Source organism: Ambystoma mexicanum, chromosome 2p (genome assembly GCF_040938575.1).
Source record: "Ambystoma mexicanum isolate Mex_15411 chromosome 2p, UKY_AmexF1_1, whole genome shotgun sequence".
Classification (NCBI taxonomy): Eukaryota; Metazoa; Chordata; class Amphibia; order Caudata; family Ambystomatidae; genus Ambystoma; species Ambystoma mexicanum.
In genome coordinates this window covers 1,349,804,888-1,349,826,121 of record NC_090923.1, presented here as the reverse complement: position 1 = coordinate 1,349,826,121, position 21,234 = coordinate 1,349,804,888, and the positions used below count along the sequence as shown (strand labels likewise).

At 49.7% G+C, this 21,234-nt stretch overlaps 1 protein-coding gene across 1 annotated transcript in view; it reads right to left on the bottom strand.

The window, feature by feature from the left end:
• Positions 1-556: 556 nt before the first annotated feature.
• ATPAF2 (ATP synthase mitochondrial F1 complex assembly factor 2) overlaps positions 557-21,234 on the bottom strand; it is a 380,402-nt gene continuing 359,724 nt past the window's right edge. Inside the window, exon 10 of the mRNA XM_069646388.1 lies at positions 557-1,319. Coding sequence (XP_069502489.1) covers positions 1,182-1,319 — 138 coding nt within the window. The 3' untranslated portion in view covers positions 557-1,181. The remainder of the gene's footprint in view (positions 1,320-21,234) is intronic.

Here is a 21,234-nt window from a genome sequence, read left to right as displayed (position 1 = left end):
TATTGTATACTAATCATGTATATGTGTACACTAATCAGGTTCACATACTAAACCAATTGGACAGCGCACCTCCCGGGATTTACTTGTAGTTCAATTTTCTATTTGTAGGTTTTGGGTGACCTACCATAATCCCACAGGATTGCAGCAGTCAGTGTTCTTTTTATTCTGGCATTGCTTTTGAATTCATCCTCTGAGCGCTCGTCTACCTGGACTGGAAGGCATCCCAACGAAGAGGGTGCTACTTTAAAGTGAAATATGAGATGGTGAAATTGAGATACAGTTGTAAGGTGGTAGGTTTACGCCAAAGAACATCCTAAAAAGTGGCTCTACCAGTATGAGGCACCAGTAGAGTTTGATAAGAGTTTAAATAAATGATTGTAGAGTCAGATATTGGGCTATGAGAGCCAGAAAACGAGTAATCTGTAAAGGTCATGCACAAAACGTAAAGTTTAAACCTCATAATATACTGACCATTTTATTTTTGCAGAATTAAGTACCCGTTGGTTCAGTCATAGACTGCGCCTTGCACTTTATAAGAAAGGAGTCAAGACATCCATTAAGAACCCACAGGACAAAGCACCTTTAATTCAGGCAGACACAGCTGGATTGATTGTTGAACAAATTAACAAATCCTAACAGATTTAGAGGTTGGTTAGGTGGTAGGTCAGGGGAGATGGGTGGAATGGTCTGTTTACATCACAGTTCTTGTGCCGCCTGGGGCTCAGTGCCAGTCCATAACAAATGTGCCACTGCCGTCAAATGCATCTTAGGGTAAATGTCATAAGAAGGTAGGCACATATAGGCCAGATATGTTCCAAGCTCTATGGATATCGTAGACAGAGCTATCGTGGAGTTATGGATGAGTCTTCATTATGGTTCTGCATTCATGCAGGATTCCTCATGATGGTTCTACAAACACGTGGGGTTACCAATTGTGGTGTAGTCTTGAAGTGATACTTCTGTTGTCAAAGCCTGTGGTGGATCCCTCCTCAAAGGCAGTCTGTGTTCTCTTCTTCTAGGGATCTGTGAGGAATGCCCGTTCCATCTCATTGGGTACCATTATTCTCGCTCTACAGTGCACAATCGTTAGATATGAACTTGAACCCAAGTCTTGTGAATAACCACTCTGAAGTCTTAAAGGTGTTTGGCATTCACTCTTAAATAGTTGCCAGAAGAAGCCCTCAATCCTGCAGTAGCTTGTGCTTCACAGTAGAGGATTCGGAGCAAAAGTGGACAAACAGAGTCCCAGCTGCTGTGCGAGCACACAAATCCTTGAATTCATAGTCATGGGCCCACTCCACATTGCCCCAGTGCTGGATCTGAGGAGAAAAGGTAATGTAACAGTCAATCCACCAACCTCAAAACAAAAATTGGTAATACGTTCTTTGGAATTCTGTACATTTGTGAAACCAAACAACAACGCAAATAAAATACACATTAAATTAACACAACCTCCAAATGAGAATATAAAATCATCATGTGTTATACGGTATAACGCTGGATATCTTCTGCTGCCAAGACATGCAACAGGTGTTATTGTAACCAAATTTATTGGTAATCAATTTATTGACCACAGGTGCAAGATGGGCTCAGTTGGCCCTTTCCAGATCTGACACAGGTCACACACCTCTGAGGCAAGAGCTAAATGCCCTGAGCTATTTCACAAGCAGAAATAGCAAGCACAAGGTCTCTGATCTTGAGCAACCTGCCACAGTTGGCACTACCCATAGCCAACTTGTGATCCCTTATCATTTGTGCCAGATATGTGCAGTCCTGCCGTTTCAGTCACAAGTACCCAAATGCAAATTATGTTCTTCAAATGCAAATTGGATGATTGGCTCACAAACAATAGGAGGAGGATTTTTAAATCTGCTTAATTCTTTTTAGGGGTGCCATGTGTCACAATCCGGAATGTCAGCAGTTTGACATTCTATAACTCTGCACAAGAAGTAAATCTGCTTATGTAGTGAGAAGGTATTCGCAACTCCAATATATAGGCATCTTTTAACGGAAAACTATTGTCGCTCTCTGGAATCCTTTTGCCTGAGAAGAGAGGTGGCGGTATCCGCTACAAGGTGCAAAGGCTAGGTGGCAGAAAGGAGCATGGTGGAACTACTACTGGGGTCATCTTAAGAAATGTTGAAGCGCGGGGTACAGACACCTTTGTGGTTCTCCCCCCTCCCCCAGAACTAAAGACATTAAGAGAAAGAGATCCAAAATCTCTGGTCACACCCCCTTGTAGTGATCACAACCCTTAGGTTTGATACGTTGCCCTGCAGAGATCAGAATAAACATCGAAACTCCCTTCCAGTTCCCTTACCTACTAAATCCTTCTGCAATCAGAATAATAAACAAATGGCATTTCAAGGACAACATTAGGAATCCACAAGGGTACTTTTGTTCCAGAAAAGGTACAGGACGCTTTTTAAGAACATCAGCCACGAGGAAGGTACAGGCTATAGTTTAGATGCGGAGACATAGAATTCCATTGAAAAAAAGAAAACGTACCCCAGCATATAAAGGGGATTCAGATGAGCAACATCACAGAGTGTACAAGTGCTCAAGCATGGATACAGGTGACAGATTGGAAGCAACCAGAAAGGTACAAATACCATTGCACAGTTAATGGATACAGATTCAGAACTACTTAGAAGGGGCAGGCATCCAGAGGCTGATCGACTGAGATTAAAAGAGAGCCAAGGTTTTCAGGTGATGTTGCCATTGGTGAGCAAATGAACGAATTACTTTGCTGTGTCCAATATATCAATTGTCACTATTGTTAAATATGAAGCAATATTATGGCCAGTTAAATCATGTGCAGGACTTCTTTGAAGAGAATACCAGGAGAACTAAATCCCTCTCAAGGGAATGACAATTTTTCAGATGTGTAGGAACTGACAATTTTTAAAGGTTGGGCGCAATGAGCCCAGCATCACCCACGTTGGTTTAAAGGTGAAACTGGGGTTTAAGCCAAAACTGCAATTTTTGCACTTGACCACATTGTTTTCAGTCCTTATCATACAGCGAGGTGCAATTATTTGTGAATGTTTGACTTTCATGAACTAAAAGGAATACCTGCTATTTGCAATAGGTAATAGAATACTTGCTATTTGCTGCTTACGGAAGTTGATTGGGCTATTATGCCTATAAGTCTAAGATGAAATGCAAGGACTGGGAGAGCAACTTCCAACGAACAAGTGAACTTCACAATGGCTTCATGGAGGGCACGGTATATACTTACCTTAGCGCTCAACTCTATCTAATTCGTTGCCCCGATCAGTTTATTCGTAGATTTAGGCTCCTTATGCTTACAAATCAATTGCCAGTGAAAGCAACCCATGATACGCAATGGAAGATAACCATGGGTGATTGACAATGTCGAATCTGCAAGTTGGAGAATAATCTTGAAACTGTGAGGCACTTGCTGACTGGCTGCTTTATGATGCAATCTCAGTATTTGTTGAATTATGACCGCTATGTTTATAATGTGTCGTTTATATAGTCTGATCATTTTTGGTATTGGTGTTTGAACACTCAGTCTGAATCAATGCATATTGCCCTATTCAGAGTTTGGTCTGCTGTACCTTCATTAATGGTAATTGAATGAATAACTTGGTAGCCTACATGGACAACCAGGGGGCACGGACCAGGATGGCCATGTAGGGACGGAGCTCCGCCACACCCCATCAGTGAGGAGATTACTGGCTACCCCCAGCAACCAGGGAGACATTTCCCAGCGTTTTTGGCCCAGCAGAAATCGGAAGAATACAGCCTGAGCAGAGCCACAGTTAATCGTAGGCTCCCAGGCGATGGTGCAGAAGGCGGACCAGGCTGTGCAGCAGCGAGGCGGGAACCCCGGGCTGTACAGTGTGCCTGCGGGGAAGCAGTTGCAGCACCAGGGCACCCCTTCCACCCCTGCGAGCTGTCAGAGTGCCAGCTAGGCTCTGAGGCAGCGGAGCTAAAAGGACATTTAGCAAGAAGACAGCCCAGCGGAGAGGACTGGACTGCAGAGGTGGCGGGTGCCCCCGAGACGTGAGGAGTATTGAAGGTGAGGAGCAGCCACGAGCCCCAAGAGGCGAAACCTGACCCTAACTGGGCCCACAGCCACAGAAGTGTGGGGGCAAGGTCTTCCATGCCGCCACCCACAGCTTAAGCAGACCAGAGGGGAGCGAGTCGCTGGGATGCCAACTGGGTTGGAGGTGGCCCGGGGAACGCTGCAGGCCCAGCAGGGACTTGGGACTGGGTTCCATGCACCTCCCATGCCAGCGAGGGCCCACCCAGGGGAGCAGGGACTTGGAGTGCTGGAATGGGTACCTGAATCCCAGAGCAAGGGGGAGCAGGGAGCCGCTTATCCCCCCAAAGCCGCTGAATGACAACACAACCAATGCATTGGAACCCTGAGAGCACAAGCCTAGGGTGACATGAGGTGCCCCCCCTAACACAGGAGTACAATAAGAGCCATGAGAGCAGCCGCTATTAGTGAGCTCTAAGCCCCAGGCACCGGGATATACCGCAAGCCAGGAGGAGACTACACAGGGATCAGGCCAGCAAAGGAGAGCTGGGCCAGGCATCGGCCGACCTGATACGGGCTTGATACACCTGGCACACTGCAGAGACCCAAGGGTTTGGTTCTACGGCAAAGGAGTCCTGGATCCGGGATAAGATCTCTACAGCGCTTCAGGAGAGACTCAGGGAGGGACCCAGGCGACACCTTGAGCACGAAGGACACCATGGCTGAGGGATGGGTGTGCCCCGGCCCTTATCAAAGATGACCTAAAAGACATCTTCCAAGAAATCAAGGCTATATTTGGACAGACGTCCAAAACTTTGATATGCGACCTCAAGGGAAGAATGGATAAGCTTGAGGACAAAATGGAAGGAATGGAAAATAACCATCTGCAGGTCAACCTTCTGGACATGAAATATGAGGCGCGGCTTACAGACCTGGAGTCCAGGCAAGAAGATACACTGTTGAAAATGGATGACCTCGAAAACAGAGAACACCGTAATAACCTACGCACATTCACAGAACTACCGAACAAGGGTGCGGCTGTGGGGAGAAAGGTCCAAGGTCTGATTAACTCCATCTTCGTGGCAGATAGAGGGAAGAATGTCCAGTTGGAGAGGGCCCATAGAGGTGGCGGTGGAGGAGGTAGGGGCCCGCGGTTGATAGTGGTCCGCTTCCTGAGATACAGGGAGAAGATGGAAGTGCTTGAGAAAGCCAAGCACCGGGGCAGCATTCAAATCGAGGGAGATACAGTATCCCAGGACTTATCAGGTTTTACTCTGTCCCGACGCAGATTGCTGCCCTTTGACCCAATGGCTCACGGAGAAGGGTATTAGATACCGCTGGTCCTTTCCTTTTGCGCTAACCTTCGAAAGAGGAGAGGTGGACTACCGAATTACAAGTGACCAGGAGGCGCAACAGGTCCTATATGTCCTAAAGGAGAACATCTCGGATGAAGGCCTCAGGGGAGACGGTGGGGCAGCAATGGAATTGAGCCAGGAGGGCTTCCAACGCCTGAAGAGAAGAATGCCAGGAGGCAGGAGATACAAGAAGCTCAATACTCCCCCGGCGACGAAATAGGACTGAGATACCAGTGGAGAACTATGGACGGATGTAAATGCAGGCCCTAGTTGGGCCGCACTGTTTGGGAGCAGACAGGAGGGTGTGGGGGGGGGGGAGATTACATGGGAGATGGTGGGCGAAGCATTGGTCATCCTTGATGGTCCACCACAGGGGGGGATACGCAAGGAAGGAGGGGGTCCCGGGGTGAGAGGGATCAGTGGGTCTCGAGGGGGGGGGTTGCAAGAAAGGGTGGGGGATTACGAAGGGAGGGAAGGAACGGGGAGGTGATGGCTGCGTTCAGCAGAGTGGAATAGAAGTGCCTGTATGGAAAAACACCCAAGCACAGAGAGTCCCAGGGGTACAGAAGGGTGGGCATCGGCGTAGGGGTGAACGGGGGGGGGACATTCTAGCAGCAGTTAATTCACGGTTATTTCGAGGATTGGAGTGTTCAAAAGATTCAATTAATGCTCAGAATGGCACGCATTGATACAGAGTTCGGGCTGATGCACTTAGGATGGGACCTTAAATATTAAGGGCGTGAACTCGCCTACAAAGCGATCACTATTGGGAAGGGAGTTCCGCACCAGGGGCCTGGCCTTTCTGATGGTGCAGGGAACAAGGTTGATGTGAGGTGAAGAAAGGCACATACCCGGGGGCTCAAGTTGGGCAGGTATTCTGGCCATCGGGGTCCACCAAGAAAGGAGGAGTAGGCATGCTCATTAAATCGGAGAATCCACATAGGGAACCCATGGACCTGGAGGAGGGCAGACGGGAGGGCCCTCGTGGTCTCGGGAACCATAGAGCCAGTTAAGGTGACCATTGCCACAGTATATTGCCTGAACACGGGACAGCCTCAATTTCTATCTGGAGCCATGGGAGACATACTTACCCGAATGGTGGAACTCCTCTTACTAGGGGGGGGATTTTAACATGTGGGCAGATCGACCCATGGACCACAGCGGGGGCCCGGACCGGGAGCTTGCGACACACAAGCGGAATGGGGCCTCCTTGGGTACATGAACGATCAGGGTCTAGTTGATATATGGAGGGAGCTACACCCGGCCAAAAGAGGTTTCAATTTCTATTCCCCTTTCCACGGGTCTCAGACGAGGATTGATTACTGGATTACTGGTTTGTGCATCACCAGCATGCCCAGAGGTTATCCACCAGTGAGATCATTCCCTATAGTTGGTCAGACCATGACATGGTTGACGTGGGTATATTACTGACGGGTCTTAGAGCCAGAGACTCATTATGGCGCTGCAACGATATGTTGCTAAAGGACGCAAATGAAGAAATGAGAGGAGCTATAGAGGATTACTTTAGCTTCAACGACACCGGGGAGGTGGACCTGGGAACGGTTTGGGAAGCTGCTAAAGCCACCTGGAGAGGACTCCTGATATGGGAGGTGCTGCCAAGAAGAGCGTTAGGACACTCCAGATGGAGAAGCTTAGAGGGGATATATCTGTGGGTTGGAAGCCGGTAAAGTGGAAGGAGGGAAGTAGGACGAAGACAAACTGAGGATGGTGAGGGAAAAACAGCATGAATTAAAGAGATCTGAGGTGGGGAATGGTGGTCTCTGGCCTACATTTTCTTAAACAACGATACTATGAGAATGGAGACAAGGCGGACACCCTGCTGGCGTCGAGACTCTGGGGGCAGAGGACAGACAGGTGGGTGTCTGAAATTGTGGACCCAGGGGGGCCGCCACACTCCAAAACAGGGAAAGCTATACAGGAATTCAACGAGCAATTGTATGGGGAAGAGAGGGTGGTAGGGAAGGAGCTGGATAGCTTCCCGAGAGGTGTGCGCCTCCCAGCTCTGCAGGAAAGTGAGGTCACAACCCTGGAAACGCCGATCTCACAGGAGGAGGTATTTAGAGCCATTAGTGGACTGAAGTTAGGTTCAGCTCCCTGCGACGATGGGTATACGGCAGGATTTTATAAGCCTTTTTTGGACTGCCTGGTCCAGCATATGGCTAAACTGTTTAAAAACATCTTGGCCACAGGGAAGGGCCCACCCTGTTATATGGCAGAGCACTAATAATAGTCATAGCCAAGGAGGGGAGGGACCCCAAGAATTGGAAGTCATACCACCCCATTTCCCTTCTAAACGTTGATGCGAAGATCTTTACCAAAATTGGTCCACTATGATCAGGTGGGGTTTATCCAGGGAAGACAAGGGGCCGATACAGTGCGCAAAATGCTAAATCTGATGGAGGCTGCACTGAAAAGGGAGGGCAATCCAGTGCTCATCGCCTTAGATACTGAGAAGGCTTATGACCAGGTTGACTGGAGCTTTCTCTATGGGGTCTTGCAGAAATATCGGCTGGGAGACCGGTTCCTGAAGGGGATACAGGCATTGTAAGCATCCCCAGTAGCTCCCGTACCGGTCAATGTGAGGTCATCAAATTGATGAGCTGTACAAGGCAGGGTTGTTCGCTCTCGCTACTCCTGTTTGCGCTCACAATGGCGGTACTTGCGGAACAACTGAAAGTGGGCCTATATGCGGGCGACATCCTGTTAAACCTGGTGAACCCATTGAGTTATACCCGGGTGGCCCTACATATAATTGAGGAATACGGGTAATTCTCAGGTTTCAAAGTAAACGAGGAAAAGCGAGTAGTGTTCCCCTTTGCACAAGATGACCAAATGGACGTGGAGGCGTTGCGGCTTCTAGGGTTGGAAATCCAAGTTGAAAGTATACGCTACCTGGGAGTCACTATTGTTAGGTGTGGGGAAGATCTGGGCGATGCCAACTACACCCCTCTAGTTAACACATTGTTCAAGGAAATGGTGGGATGGGGGAAAAGGACAAATCTCATGGATGAGAAGGCTTAATGCCCTAAAAATGAGCCTCCTGCCAAGGGCCCTCTACCTCTTCAGACGCTGCCAGTTAGGGCCACGGAGACCCTACTGAGAGAGGCCAAAGCCTGAATGATGCGGTTCCTGTGGTAGAATCAGAAACCCAGGGTAGGTTATGACACACTGATGCTGCCAAAACACCGGGGTTGGGGGCGGGGATTCCTAGACTTTATGTTATATTACACAGCAGCCCAGCTCAGAGTGATGGTCCCACACGTGAGGGAAGACCCTGAAAAACAGTGGGTTTTCTTGGAAAACCACCATATGCACCCTGCAAAGATTGGGGAATGGCTCTGGGTCCCAAGGAGACAACTCCTGAGGAGAATCAGAGAACATCCGTACTTGGGGGTCTACTGGGATGTCCAGAAGGAACAAGTTACTTACCTGTAACTGTTGTTCTCCAGCATGGGTCTGGCATGGATTGAAATGCTCATGAATATTCCCCGTCGTCAGGCTGGGAATCCTCGGTAAACAAAGTATCTGTTTCAGTTTCGTTTCTCAACTGTCTTTCTACTAATAACCAATCGCTGGTCTCTGGGTCATTCTGCCCCCAGCCAATGACTGCCCTCTACCTAAGCCCCTCCTCTGGCAGCCATCTTCAGATTTGGTAGCACATAAAATGGCAGTAGGACCAAGAGAAGAGACGCAGAGGGGTCGGAGGGAGGGATCGCATGAGAATCCATGCCAGACCCATGCTGAAGAACAACAGTTACAGGTAAGTAACTGGTTTCTTCTCCAGCATGGGGTCTGGCATGGGTTCACATGCTCATGAATACAAGAATACATAGCAGTACACACATGCACAACCACGGGAGGTGGCAAGGCTCAACATTAAGCATTTCAACAACTTAACATTAAGCATCTCTTCCCTCCTCACCAGGCTCACCTTCAAGCGAACAGGTTGCGCAGCACTGCCTGGACGATTCTGGACTCCTCCCTGGAATCCCAGTCGACGCAATAGAATCTCGTGAAGGTGTGCATCGACCTCCACGTAGCAGCACTGCAGATGTCCAGCATGGGCACACCAGACAGGAACGCTGTAGTAGCAGCGATCGCTCTGGTTGAATGGGCTCTCGGATGGCCGGGCAACGGTCGGTTTGCCAACCGGTGACCGTGCATGATGCAGCGGAGAGCCATCTGGAAATGGAAGCCTTGGAGAAACTCTTCCCTTGGTTCACAAGGCTAAAGTTCACAAACAGCTGTGATGTCTTCCGAAAACTCTTCGTGCGGTCCACGTAGAACTTCAGCGCTCTAGCTACATCCAGTGAGTGCAAAGTCCTATCAGCCGGTGACAAAGGCGACGGGAAGAAAACAGGTAACACCAAGGGCTCGTTGAGATGGAAGTCTGACGGCACCTTGGACATGAAGCACTACTCTTGTGCGTCCTCAGCACTACCCTCATCTCGTGTAATGTCAGGTATGGAGGTTTACAGGAGAGGGCCTGGATCTCTCCCACTCGTCGTGCGGAGGAGATGGCCACAAGAAACGCTGTCTTCCACGATAACTTCAGCAGCGCCGAATACAAAGGCTCGAATGGGGGGTCCATGAGCCTGGTCAGCACCACATTGAGCTCCCACGCCGGGGGCAGAGCCTTCACCAGCGGAAACGAGCGGAACAGTCCTTTCATGAACTCCTTCACCAGGCGGTGCCACCACAGCGACGACCGCCCCTGAGTTCTGGTGTAGTGGGAGATAGCTGCCATATGAATTTTGATGGATGCATGCGCCAGTCCCGCCTTGGCCAGCGACAGCAAGTACAGCAGCACTTGAGGGGCTGTAATCCGTAGAGGGTTGATCTTCTGTGCACAGCACCAGACAGAGAACCTCCTCCACTTGTGACCATAGCACTTAAGAGTCGAGGACACCCTGGCCTTTGCAAACACCTCCTTGCAGTCCGCCGGGATATCGTACCCTCCAAACTCTAGTGCTGCAGGAGCCAGGCCTGCAGATTCAGCGATCCCGGGTCATGATGTAGGATGGCGCCTCCTTCCCTGGCGAGAAGATCCGCGACCGTCGGCAGTTGGACTGGGGGGGCACTGACATGTCCAGAAGGTCCGGGTATCAGATCTGCCTCGGCCACACCGGTGCGACGAGGATCATCCTGCAGCGGAACCGCCTGAGTTGACTGATGAGTCGCAATAGCAATGGTGGGAACGCATACAAGAACAGGCCGTCCCAGGGGAATGAGAATGCGTTGCCCATGCTCCCCGGCTGGGGAAACCTGCTGGCGAACCGCCGGCACTTGGTGTTCGTCGCCGTCGCAAATAGATCGATTTGTGGATTGCCCCATCGTCGGAAGAGGAGATCCAATCGATCCTGCCGAAGCTCCCACTCGTGGCAAGAACGCAGCTCCCTGCTGAGCTAATCAGCAATGGTGTTCTTTATTCCTGCCAGATGGAAGGGTACCAGGAACATCCCCAGGGCCACAGATCCTTCACTTCCTTGGATAGGGCTGGGGATCTGGTGCCCCCCTGCTTCCGGATGTAGAACATCATGGTGGTGTTATCGGTGAAGAGCCTCACAACCTTGCCCTTGAGGGACGGGAGGAAAGACCTGAGGGCCCAGAACACGGTTTGGAGCTCCAGGACGTTGATGTGTAGTGACCTCTCCTCCGGGACCCAAAGGCCTCTTGCGTGGAGATCTCCGGTGTGCGCTCCCCATCCCTCCAGGAAGGTGTCCGTTGTCACCGTTTCCTGATGTTCCGGGGTCTGGCAGTCCATGCCCGCCGCTAGATGCGCATGGTTGCCCCACCACCGGATTGCTTGGTGGAAAGTCTCGTTGAGGGCGATCTTGTCTTCGAAGCTGCCCACCGCTTGTATCCAACAGGCGTCGAGGAACTCCTGTAGTGGCCGCATCCGCAATCTGCACAGACGCACGAGGTAAATGCACGATGACATCATGCCGAGCAGGGACTTGATGGACCTCACCCTGGCCACTTCCATGGTCAACAGCCGTTGTACCTTGCCCAGGATGGCCTTCGTCCTCTCCTCAGACGGTGAAACCAACCGTGCCACTGTGTCGAGTCTAGCTCCCAGGAACAGGGCGTTCCGCGACGGTACCAAGTGGGACTTTGAGAAGTTGATCGAGAATCCCAGTTCCGTGAGCAGGCGGACGGTCTACGCTGTGTGATCGACGGCGAGTTCTCTTGACTTTGCTCGGATGAGCCAATCGTCCAGATAGGCATATACGTGGATCCCTTGCAAGCGCAGCTGCGCCGCCACCGGTGGCAGGCACTTGGTGAAGACCCTTGGCGCCGACTTCAACCCGAAGGGCAGGGCCTTGAACTGGTAGTGCTGCCCTTGGACGAAGAAATATAGGAACTTTCGATGTCCTTTGCGTATGGGGATGTGGAAGTAAGCATCCTCCAAGTCCAGCGACAACAGGAAGTTGCCCTCCTCCAGCTGTTCCAGCACGTGCTGAAGGGTGAGCATCCGGAACTTCTGGGACTTGATGTATTTGTTGAGGCGGCGAAGGCCCAGGATGGGTCGCCCACCGCCGGTCTTCTTTCGGATGAGGAAGTACCGCGAGTATACTCCGGAGCCCCGGAGCCTCTTTGGGACAATTTCATTCGCACCCTTTTTAAGCATTGCTCGTACCTCCAGAAGTAGCTGTGGTACGTGGTTTTCCTTCCTGGCCACGGGTGGTAGACGGAGACACTTTCTTTGGAATTCCAGAGTGTGCCCGTTGGCCAGAGCATCCAGAACCCAACGGTCACTGGAGATGGACTCCCATGCGCTGACGAAATTCACCAGCTGGCCTCCCACTGGGGTGCTCGGGTGGGGGCCCGACGTCATGGCTGGTTCAATCTTGCTTCGCCGAGGCCTTGTCACCTTGGCCTTCTTGATGACGACGGTGTCCTCCGGCCTGCGACAATGAGCGGGCCGCTTGGCGGTACGATGTGGAACCGCCACCAAATCCTTTGGAGGCACCTTGAGACCTGCCTCCGCGGGTCCGAAAGGACGGCCGCCGTTGATGGAGAGAACCCAAGGCCCGGGCTGTCTCGGTGTCCGCCTTGATGACCTGCATGGACTCGTCTTCTGCCTTGCCGAACAGGTCGTTTCCGTCGAAGGGCATGTCCAGTACCCTGGTCTGAACGTCCTGACGGAAGTCGGTGGCCTTGAGCCACCCGCGCCGGCGGAGGCAAACGCTGTTTCCCATCTGGCGAAAACCGGTGTTGGCGATGTCCATGGCCACCATGATGGCGTGGTCCGACACCACCTCGCCTTCCTGTAGGATTTCAAGGGCCTCCGCCCTCGTCATCTGTCAGGAAATCCAGGAGGGGAGCGCTCTTGAACCACAGTTCCCTGTCGTAGCGTGCCACAATCGCGAGAGCGTTGGCCGCCTTGATGGTCATCGCCGCCGACGAGATGACTCGTCCCATAGCGTCCAGCTTCTTCCCCTTGCCGTCCGGTGGGGAAGTGGAAGTTGATGCCGTCGCCCCTGCCGATTTATTCTTGGCCGGCGCGGAGACAACTGAATCCGGGGACGGCTGAGCTCTGAGGCACATCGGGGCAGAATCTGGGACCGGGTACTACTTCTTATACCGGTCCCTCTTCGCAGGAGCCGTGGACGGGTTCTTGAGCAGCGATATTCCCTCGTCCCAGATGTCATCTAGTAACGGAACTGAGAGGACTGTCTTCCTCTTGGCCTCCCATCGTTGGTAAAGGAAACCCTCCTTCTTCTGCTCTTCGGGACAAAGCTGGAAAAGCTCTGATGCCCTGGAGATCATGGCGTGAAAGGAGCCAATTTCGTCGGGAGGGGAGGGATATCTGTCCTGTCGTCACCACCATCGTCGTCCGTCGCCGTCGGCTGCGTTCCCGTCTCATCCCTCGGCGGAGGGGAAGGAGGTGAAGGCTGGAAAGGAGGGGGTGCATGGATTCGCCTCTGCTTGTTCGGTGGGCTTCCCGACGGTCCAGGCGCCGCTGGATCATCCGCTGGGGGTAAGGGCAACCTCGTCCTTATCTCCATACACAGGGTCTGGATGGCCATCAAGATCGCTCCTGTGTTGTCCTGTGGCATGGGATCCTCCGTCCCCTCCATGGACCGCAGCTCCTCGTCGGCTCCACCGTTGCTCTCTACATCCGCCTCATCGGGAACCCTCCCGTAGGACCAGACTTCCTCGAACTTCTTGTCCAGGATTTTTGTGACGCCAACCAGCTCATCTTCGGAGGTGGTATCTGTGTCCATTATGGCTACCGTGCCCCGCCCCTCTTTCTCGTCCCGGGGTTTCACAGGTGTCTTCTCGATAGGTTGAAAAGATGATTCCCTCCGGGGTGGCAGGGAAACTCTAGGCCGAGGAGTCGGTTCCAATGGGATAGCCTCCACAGGCTTCGCCAGCGCCTCCACGACTCCTGCAATCGAGGCCTTCTCTGGGTGAATCGGGGCCCTCATGACCTTGCCCACATCTGGGGCATTTACCTTAGGGGGAGGGTCACCGCCTCGCCGCCCCCCTTGGCTTTCTCCGTCGGGATCGACCGGGGCTTCTCCCGAAGCTTACCCGGGTTCTCCGACTTCCCTTTTCCCCGAGCCAGAGCGGTGGCTCGTGGTTGATGGAGTCGGGGACATCGCGGCCTGCCTGGCAGCCGAGGAGCCTGAACCAACGGCGCTCCCGGTGCCCACGGGCTCGCAGCGCTTTGCCTTTTGTTGGGCCCCCATCGCCGGAGCGCCCTCAAAGGTTCTTCTCACCTGCTGCTGGGCTCTTTGCCTCCAGCCAGTCAGCGAGTCAGCGAGTCGTTTAGGACGGTCTTTCAGGGTCCGTACGGACATGTTCTTGCAGAACGCACAGTCCTTCATGTGTGATTTGTCGGCGTGAAAGCAGCAGAGGCACCGGGAGTGCTCATCCTCAAAGACATTCTGCAATCCACATCCAGGGCAGTTCCTAAACAGCTTGCATCCAGTAGGCGTCGTGTCTCCTTTGTCCTGGTCCACGACCAGGCGGGGTAGGCCTCAAAGACCTTCCGGAATCCTCCAAGAAGAGAAACTCGATGAAAATTTGCCCTTGAGGGGCGTATAAAAATTCCAAAACGGGTCCCAGTTGATCGGAAGAAGAATCGGTGGAGCTTGAGGCTCGAATTGACCGAAAAATAAGAGAAAACTCTTAAAGAAAAGGCAAAACACAGTAAAAGCTCGAGAGCTATAGCACGAGGACTCCCAACACTTGAATGTGCGGTACAAATCTGAAGATGGCTGCCAGATGAGGGGCTTAGGTAGAGGGCAGTCATTGGCTGGGGGCAGTATGACCCAGAGACCAGTGATTGGTTATCAGTAGAAAGACCGTTCAGAAACGAAACTGAAACTGATTTTTTCTTTACCGAGGATTCCCAGCCTGACGGGGAATATTCATGAGCATGTGAATACATGCCAGACCCCATGCTGGAGAAGAAGGGTTCTAGGGCGCAAGGAATCACCCCATGGCCCTCTCTGATGAGCCACATTTGGGCCCCCCTCCCCCCGGTACGGGATGAGATACCCAAGCCAGAAAGGTATCAGAAATGTTTCAGGTGGACTCTCCAGATTTTGTCAACTTTGGGAGCAGAAAAATTCATAGGATTGCAGGAGCTAGAAGCCAGTCTGGGTATCTGAAGGCTACCAGTGCTCTGATACCACCGGTTGAAAGATATTTTTACGGCGGAGAAATGGAGAGACAAGAAACAAAGTGATCTCACCCCCATTGAGAAGGGCACACAGATGAGGGGTCTCATTTCACTAATTTACAGAGCATTGCTAGAGACAGCAAGGAATGTAGTGGAGGGTCTCAGGCAGAGATGGGAACAGAACAGGAGGGCCTTCAAAACATCAATATCCTGTCAGTACAAACTCTATGGCTTGAAGCTATTGAACCGGTGGCAATATGACCCGGTGCAGCTATCTAAGATGTTCCCTATGGTGAATCCGCGGTTGCGGGGTCAGAGAGGACTATTGGCACATGTGGTGGAGCTGCCCGATATTCAAGATGTATTGGGCAGAGGTCCTGGGGTGGATAAAAGACGCGGGAGGGGGAGACCTGGGGGCGTGAACCAATGTTAGTACTTTTTGGACTAGAAAAAACAAGATGAACAATGGCACACCCTGTCCTCCGTGGTTCACTTTCTCCTACTGGCAAGCGAGAGCATGCAGCGCTAGATATTGGACGAGAAGGGACCTTCTGAGTGTTATGGAATGGTCGGACAAGGCAGAGGACATTTATCTCATGGAAAAGATCACAGCAGCAATCCATGGAGGGAGTGCAGAGGTTGAAGAGGAATGGCTGCAATTCTGCACAAGCTTTGAAGGGGGATAAAGAGACATGCACGTATCCATGATATTCCAGTCGGGTCCCGGTATAGACAGAAGTAGTTAATGAACATAATCTGAGTTCCTGAAGACATATGCTTGACCATTGTGTGTTTGAGTTGCCTGTTTTTTCTGTACACGAAACTTCACATTTATTTTGGGATGTTTGCTGGACAACTGGGGTGGTGGGGTTGGGGGAAGGGGGAAAACAAGAATAAATGGAAGATCCAGAGTTGGAACCACTTATAAAGGGCATGTGCCCGCCAGTTGATTTGTAATCTTTCAATGTTCTCTTGAAAATAATAAAACTCAATTTACAACAAAAAAAGAACACCCTGTTTTGCAGAAATAACAGGGAAAGTATACAAATCAAATAATAATGCACCGTGAAAATATTAAAAAAATAAAATGTTATAATGGCAAGTCTGAGGATTATTGGTAAAATCAGCTCCTCTAGGGCCCTGGCGCCGAACAATTTGTCCAATGTTCTTTTTAAGGGGGACGCTGCTACATGGGCAACCATCTTACCTATCCTCTTTAACAATATTGCCCACTTCGAATCAATGACTCCTTCTTGGTCCATGTTATTCCGATATAAAAGAAGGGTTCACGCTCTAATCTGACAAATTATCACCCGATTGCAATTTTAGACGCAGACAGCAAAAAGTTTTCGCACATCCTTCTTGAACATTTAGAGACTTGGCAAAGATCTGTAGGGAGGATTCCGAAATGGCAAATAGCCTTTCGCAAATAAATAAATAAATAAATAAAAACTGTCCTTAATGGTGTGATCTCAAAGGCAATCCTGAATAAAGTATGGCATGGAAAGATGTACGTAGTGTACCTAGCTACAATTTGTCTGCTGCTTTTGACATGGTAGACTGTAATCTATTTTGGATCAAACTAAAGAGGTGGGGAATATGAATCTATATCAACAGATTGCACCGCCTGTAACTGCGCCGATAAAAAAGTCGACGTCAATTACAGCGCAGCGCAGTGATCAGATAGATCATGTTTCCCCTGCAATACTCCAACCCCCACCCCATTTACCTTTACTGTGGCGCACTTCTGTGTTTTTATTTTTCCTGTCCCCTGCTTACCGTAATGGTAAACGGGGACACCCCCGCAACTCCCAACTCCCATTACTGCAAGCAGGGAGAACTGGGGACACCACCAAAACCCCCACTCCACTTGGGTGCAGTAATGAGAGTTGGCATACTCTAAAATAATGACAGCGTAGTAAAAGCACAGTCAGCATTTTGAGTCGCAGTTTTGGTATGCTTCTGGGAATACCAGTAGGGCTTCTCCGGCTATTAATTTCTCTCCACACCCATACGAACATCAGAATCCAGTTAGATGCCGCTGGTTCTCTGTACCGTAACGTTCCCACATTGAACAGGGTAAGACAGGGATGTGTATTAGCTGCTTACCCGTTTTGTCTTTACTTGTCTGATATTGGGATGATCTGATTAAGGCTGCATTGCTTTCTCCTAGATTAGATACGCTGAAGGTATCCTGGCTCGCCTAAGCGGATGATTTCTTGTTATTCGACACAACCTCCAGGGGCCTTCAGCATCTTATAAATACATTGTTGGCCTTCGCTACAAACCATAACTTGTGCATCAACTCATCTAAAACAGAAGTTCTCAGCTGTGCTGTTAAAAAGAAAAAAAATAGTTTCGCGTACAAATTTTACATAGACCAGGTTCAGCTGGATAGAGCGGAACACTTTACCCACTTGGGCTTTTCAATTTTGGTGCGTGATCCTTAATTGGGCTTGAGTGATGGGCTGCTTGCCCGAGGTGTTACACTATGCAATCAGCTAATGCGTGTTATACCTAAAGTATGGTAGGTGTTCCATTCTACCAGCTATCAAATTTTATGAAAAGAAACTAATCCCCAACCTACTGTATGGCATTGAGCTTTTCCCTGACTGGGTTGGTAATACTCTTCCCACTATCGAAGGTAATCTGTGGAGACGAGGTCTCCATGTTCCAAATGGTCTTCCCATTGTGATAATTCGCTATGACCTTGGGCTCCTCTCTTTTAAATATAGAGCTCAGTGGAGGCTCCTGGCTCTTCACTATAACATTCCTTTTCGGAAACTGAGCCCTGCCTATGCACTGACTTGAAAATGATCATAGCGACTGCCCGGGATCCTTTTTTTAACACACTCGGTAAGGCTCATTATTGCATTCTCTTGGGCCTAGAATTGACTGTTATTTTACTTTTTCAGATAAATCTATGTCTTTTATATAGATAGGATTGGAGTTCTACAGTGGACACAATGCACTCTTATCCATCCCAGAACCCTTTACAGTTAGATTACAAAACAGTTAGAATTACTGCCCCTTTTTTACAATCTATCCCCACCCAGCAGTCAGGCGAATGTTCATCCGTTTCAGATGGAATGTGATCCTGACACGTTAACTACTGGCCTGCTTCAATGACTACTCTAAATTGTCAACTCTTTGTCACTTTTGCAACCATCCGTTAAGAGGAGAAACTCTAGAACATCTGATTGTATACTGCATAGAATTAGACGGAAAGCGTGAGGTGTACTTCAAGAACTATATGTCACTTCGAGATTTTGGGGGCGGCTGTTCCTTTTAGTATCTGTTTATCAGGTCGGGTCACGTCAACTGCGATAGCTGCCGTGGGGATTTTATTCTCATTGAAGCTTGAATGAAATTAAAGATACCCTTGTGTCTTTTTCTGCAAACAAACTTCTGGAATGCATTACTGGATGTCGTATTTTACAAATGTAATTAATGTATGTTCTTATTCAATTTTTATAAGCTATGTTTCTATAAGTTTTATATGTATTTCGATGTTTTGTCAAAGGTTTGAAAATTAACCATATGATAATAAAAAAAACAAATTAGCAATGCTATCCTTCAGCGCAGAAGCCGGCAGAGCTCGTGTGCAAGCTTCTCTTCCTGGACCGCCTGGCTTCCAGGTCAATAAAAGCAGATCGATTCATAATGTGGTATTCAGAGACGTGTTTCCTTGATTGCTCATATGCCCGTTTGGGTTCATAAAGGATCTATTCAGGAAGACTCACAGTCTCCTAAAATAGGGAAACACTAGAGCCAACCGAAGCTTGAGGAGAATTTCCCTGAAGAAAAGAAACAGGAACCATAATATCAAAAGGGGAAACAAAAATGAAGCCTTTGCTGAACAAAGAATAAAATACTTCCTGAAGAAAAGAAAGGAGAACGCTTCATCCAATTGATGTACCAGATTCAACAAGCATTGGCAATGCCAACAGTTTTGGCATTTGTGTATGCGCGAGAACAGCATTTGCCAGGCACATAATATCAAAAGGAGAAACCATTAATGAAGCCTTTGCTGAACAAGGAATAACATACTTCCTGAAGAAAAGGAAGGAGAGGGCTTCATCCAATTGATGTACCCGATTCAACAAGCATTGGCAATGCCAACACTTTTGGCATTTGTGTAGGCACGAGAAAGGCATTTGCCAGGCACTGCCATAGAGGTATTAACTGCCCATTGATGGCAGCAGCAGCTGCACAATGGTGTGAGTACCTGGGCATTTAATAGCATTGCCCGTCATAAGCTTAATAACACACAAGCCAAAACAGTCAGCTTTGCCAATGCTTGTTTTACCAGGACTCGAATGAAGGACACTCATAAAGGTGTGGGGCAGCAAATGTGGTTTGAGATAAGTGAAATTCAAGTTCGGACTCATGTTAGGCACCTTAATGAAAAACACCAGAGCATCCCCATTTGGATTAGGACATCTATTCTCCATATGCATCACATAACTGCCTCCCAAACCAAAGTCCTTTACCTATGCTGCACTGAATTAATTCTTCTAGTTCTGTAAATTATACATTAATTGAATGAGAAGATATGTGCTACCAAGAAGAACAAGTTACTCTCTTACCTGGTAACTGTTAGGGAGAATTCTCTGTTTAGGCTGAATTTCCTAACCTAGTGAGTCCCCCAGCAGCTTTGCTGGATTTTTGGGGTTTATTTTTTCTCCTGCCAAGAGTGAGACTCTTTTACCCTCACTCTTGGACATGACCTGAGAGTGTTTCTGTGACTTGCTATGTGCTTATGGGCTATGGGGTATTTTTTTCCCCATAGGCTATCATTGGTTTTTGAATGTGTGTTACACAGCACCCTCAGTGAAGTAACACAGGGGTGTCATAGTGACCCCCAAACATAGACTCCACACCCTGGGACTGACTACTGTCTCCCTGGGTCTGTAAAGTCACCATTGACTTTACTAGTCTTAACTTAGGAACTTAACCAGTACAAACCATCATACTGTGGAAGTACTGGTAGGGGCAATTAGATTGCCCCTGGGTCTGTTGTCAAGGGGGTACTGTCCCGTCCCCCCTCGCCGAGTTTCTGGCTGGTGGCAGTGGATACCACGGAAATATTCCACCGGAATATTTCCCAATGGGATTTCCCATTGATTTTAATGTACCACTTTTTGGTGCAATGTTAAAGATACCGCCGGTTTATTTATTTAATATAAATTCACCGGTTGGGATTTTTTGCCAGAACTCGTCGCTAAAATGGCGTCTAGGTTCACTTCAGTAACCCTGAACCCGAGTCGAGCCTTTGTTCCACTTTTGGCGGGCTTCTGTACAGAAGCCCTCCAAAGTGGTGCCATTCTGTCTGGGTACCACAGGGGGGTGTGGGAGGGGGTTTAGGCACCCTGGACTGAGTTGCCTTGCCAACTCATGTCGCACTCTGGTGTGATTGGCCCAAGTGGTGAGCCGCCCCGCTCACCACTTAGCATGTTTGAGTGACAGCTAGCCTGTATGAATGGGGGTTTGCTGCATAAAAGCAGGGTTTTTGGGACTGGTTCTTCAAAAGTTGCCACAGGACCTAAGAAGCCGAAGAGGGAGAAGCCGAGCCGACCTGCCAAGACGACACCACCGGTGGAGCCCTGCGGAACCGTCTCAACACTTTTCCCAACGACAGAGGAGATCTCCAGCCGGGAGAGTCTTCTTCCCTTGACTGGTGGGGACAACCAGTTTCTGCCTTCTTTTCGCCTCCCTGAAGCATCTCGTGGCCGCCTTGCCTGTGCCAAGCACCCCGGCAAACGGGACACCACTTTTCACCTCAACCGCGAAAGAGGAGTAACATACTTTTAACCGGAAAAATCCACGGCTGGTTTCTTCCCTGGTAGTGCAACGACCTTCAGCTTTCCTCCACGTCGAGATCTTCTCTTCCTCTGGACGACGCCGCGACTTGCACCCACTACCAGGAACAACTGCCACCGCTGGAGGATCCTTTCCATTTTAAAAGGTACCGTGTTCCGCCCGGCTTCCCTTGCCACCGATTGTACGGGGTAGATTTAGCCCTCGCCTCTCGAACCTGGGTAAGCCTGGGACACCCTAACTAAACTTTTCTAAACTTGGTAAAACCTTTTCTACTCACCTGTAAAGACTTGTGACATTGGGCCTCATTACGACCCAGGCGTTAAGGGTTAACGCCGTCGTTAACCCTTAACACCTGATTCCAATTTTAACGGCTGCTTTTAGCAGCC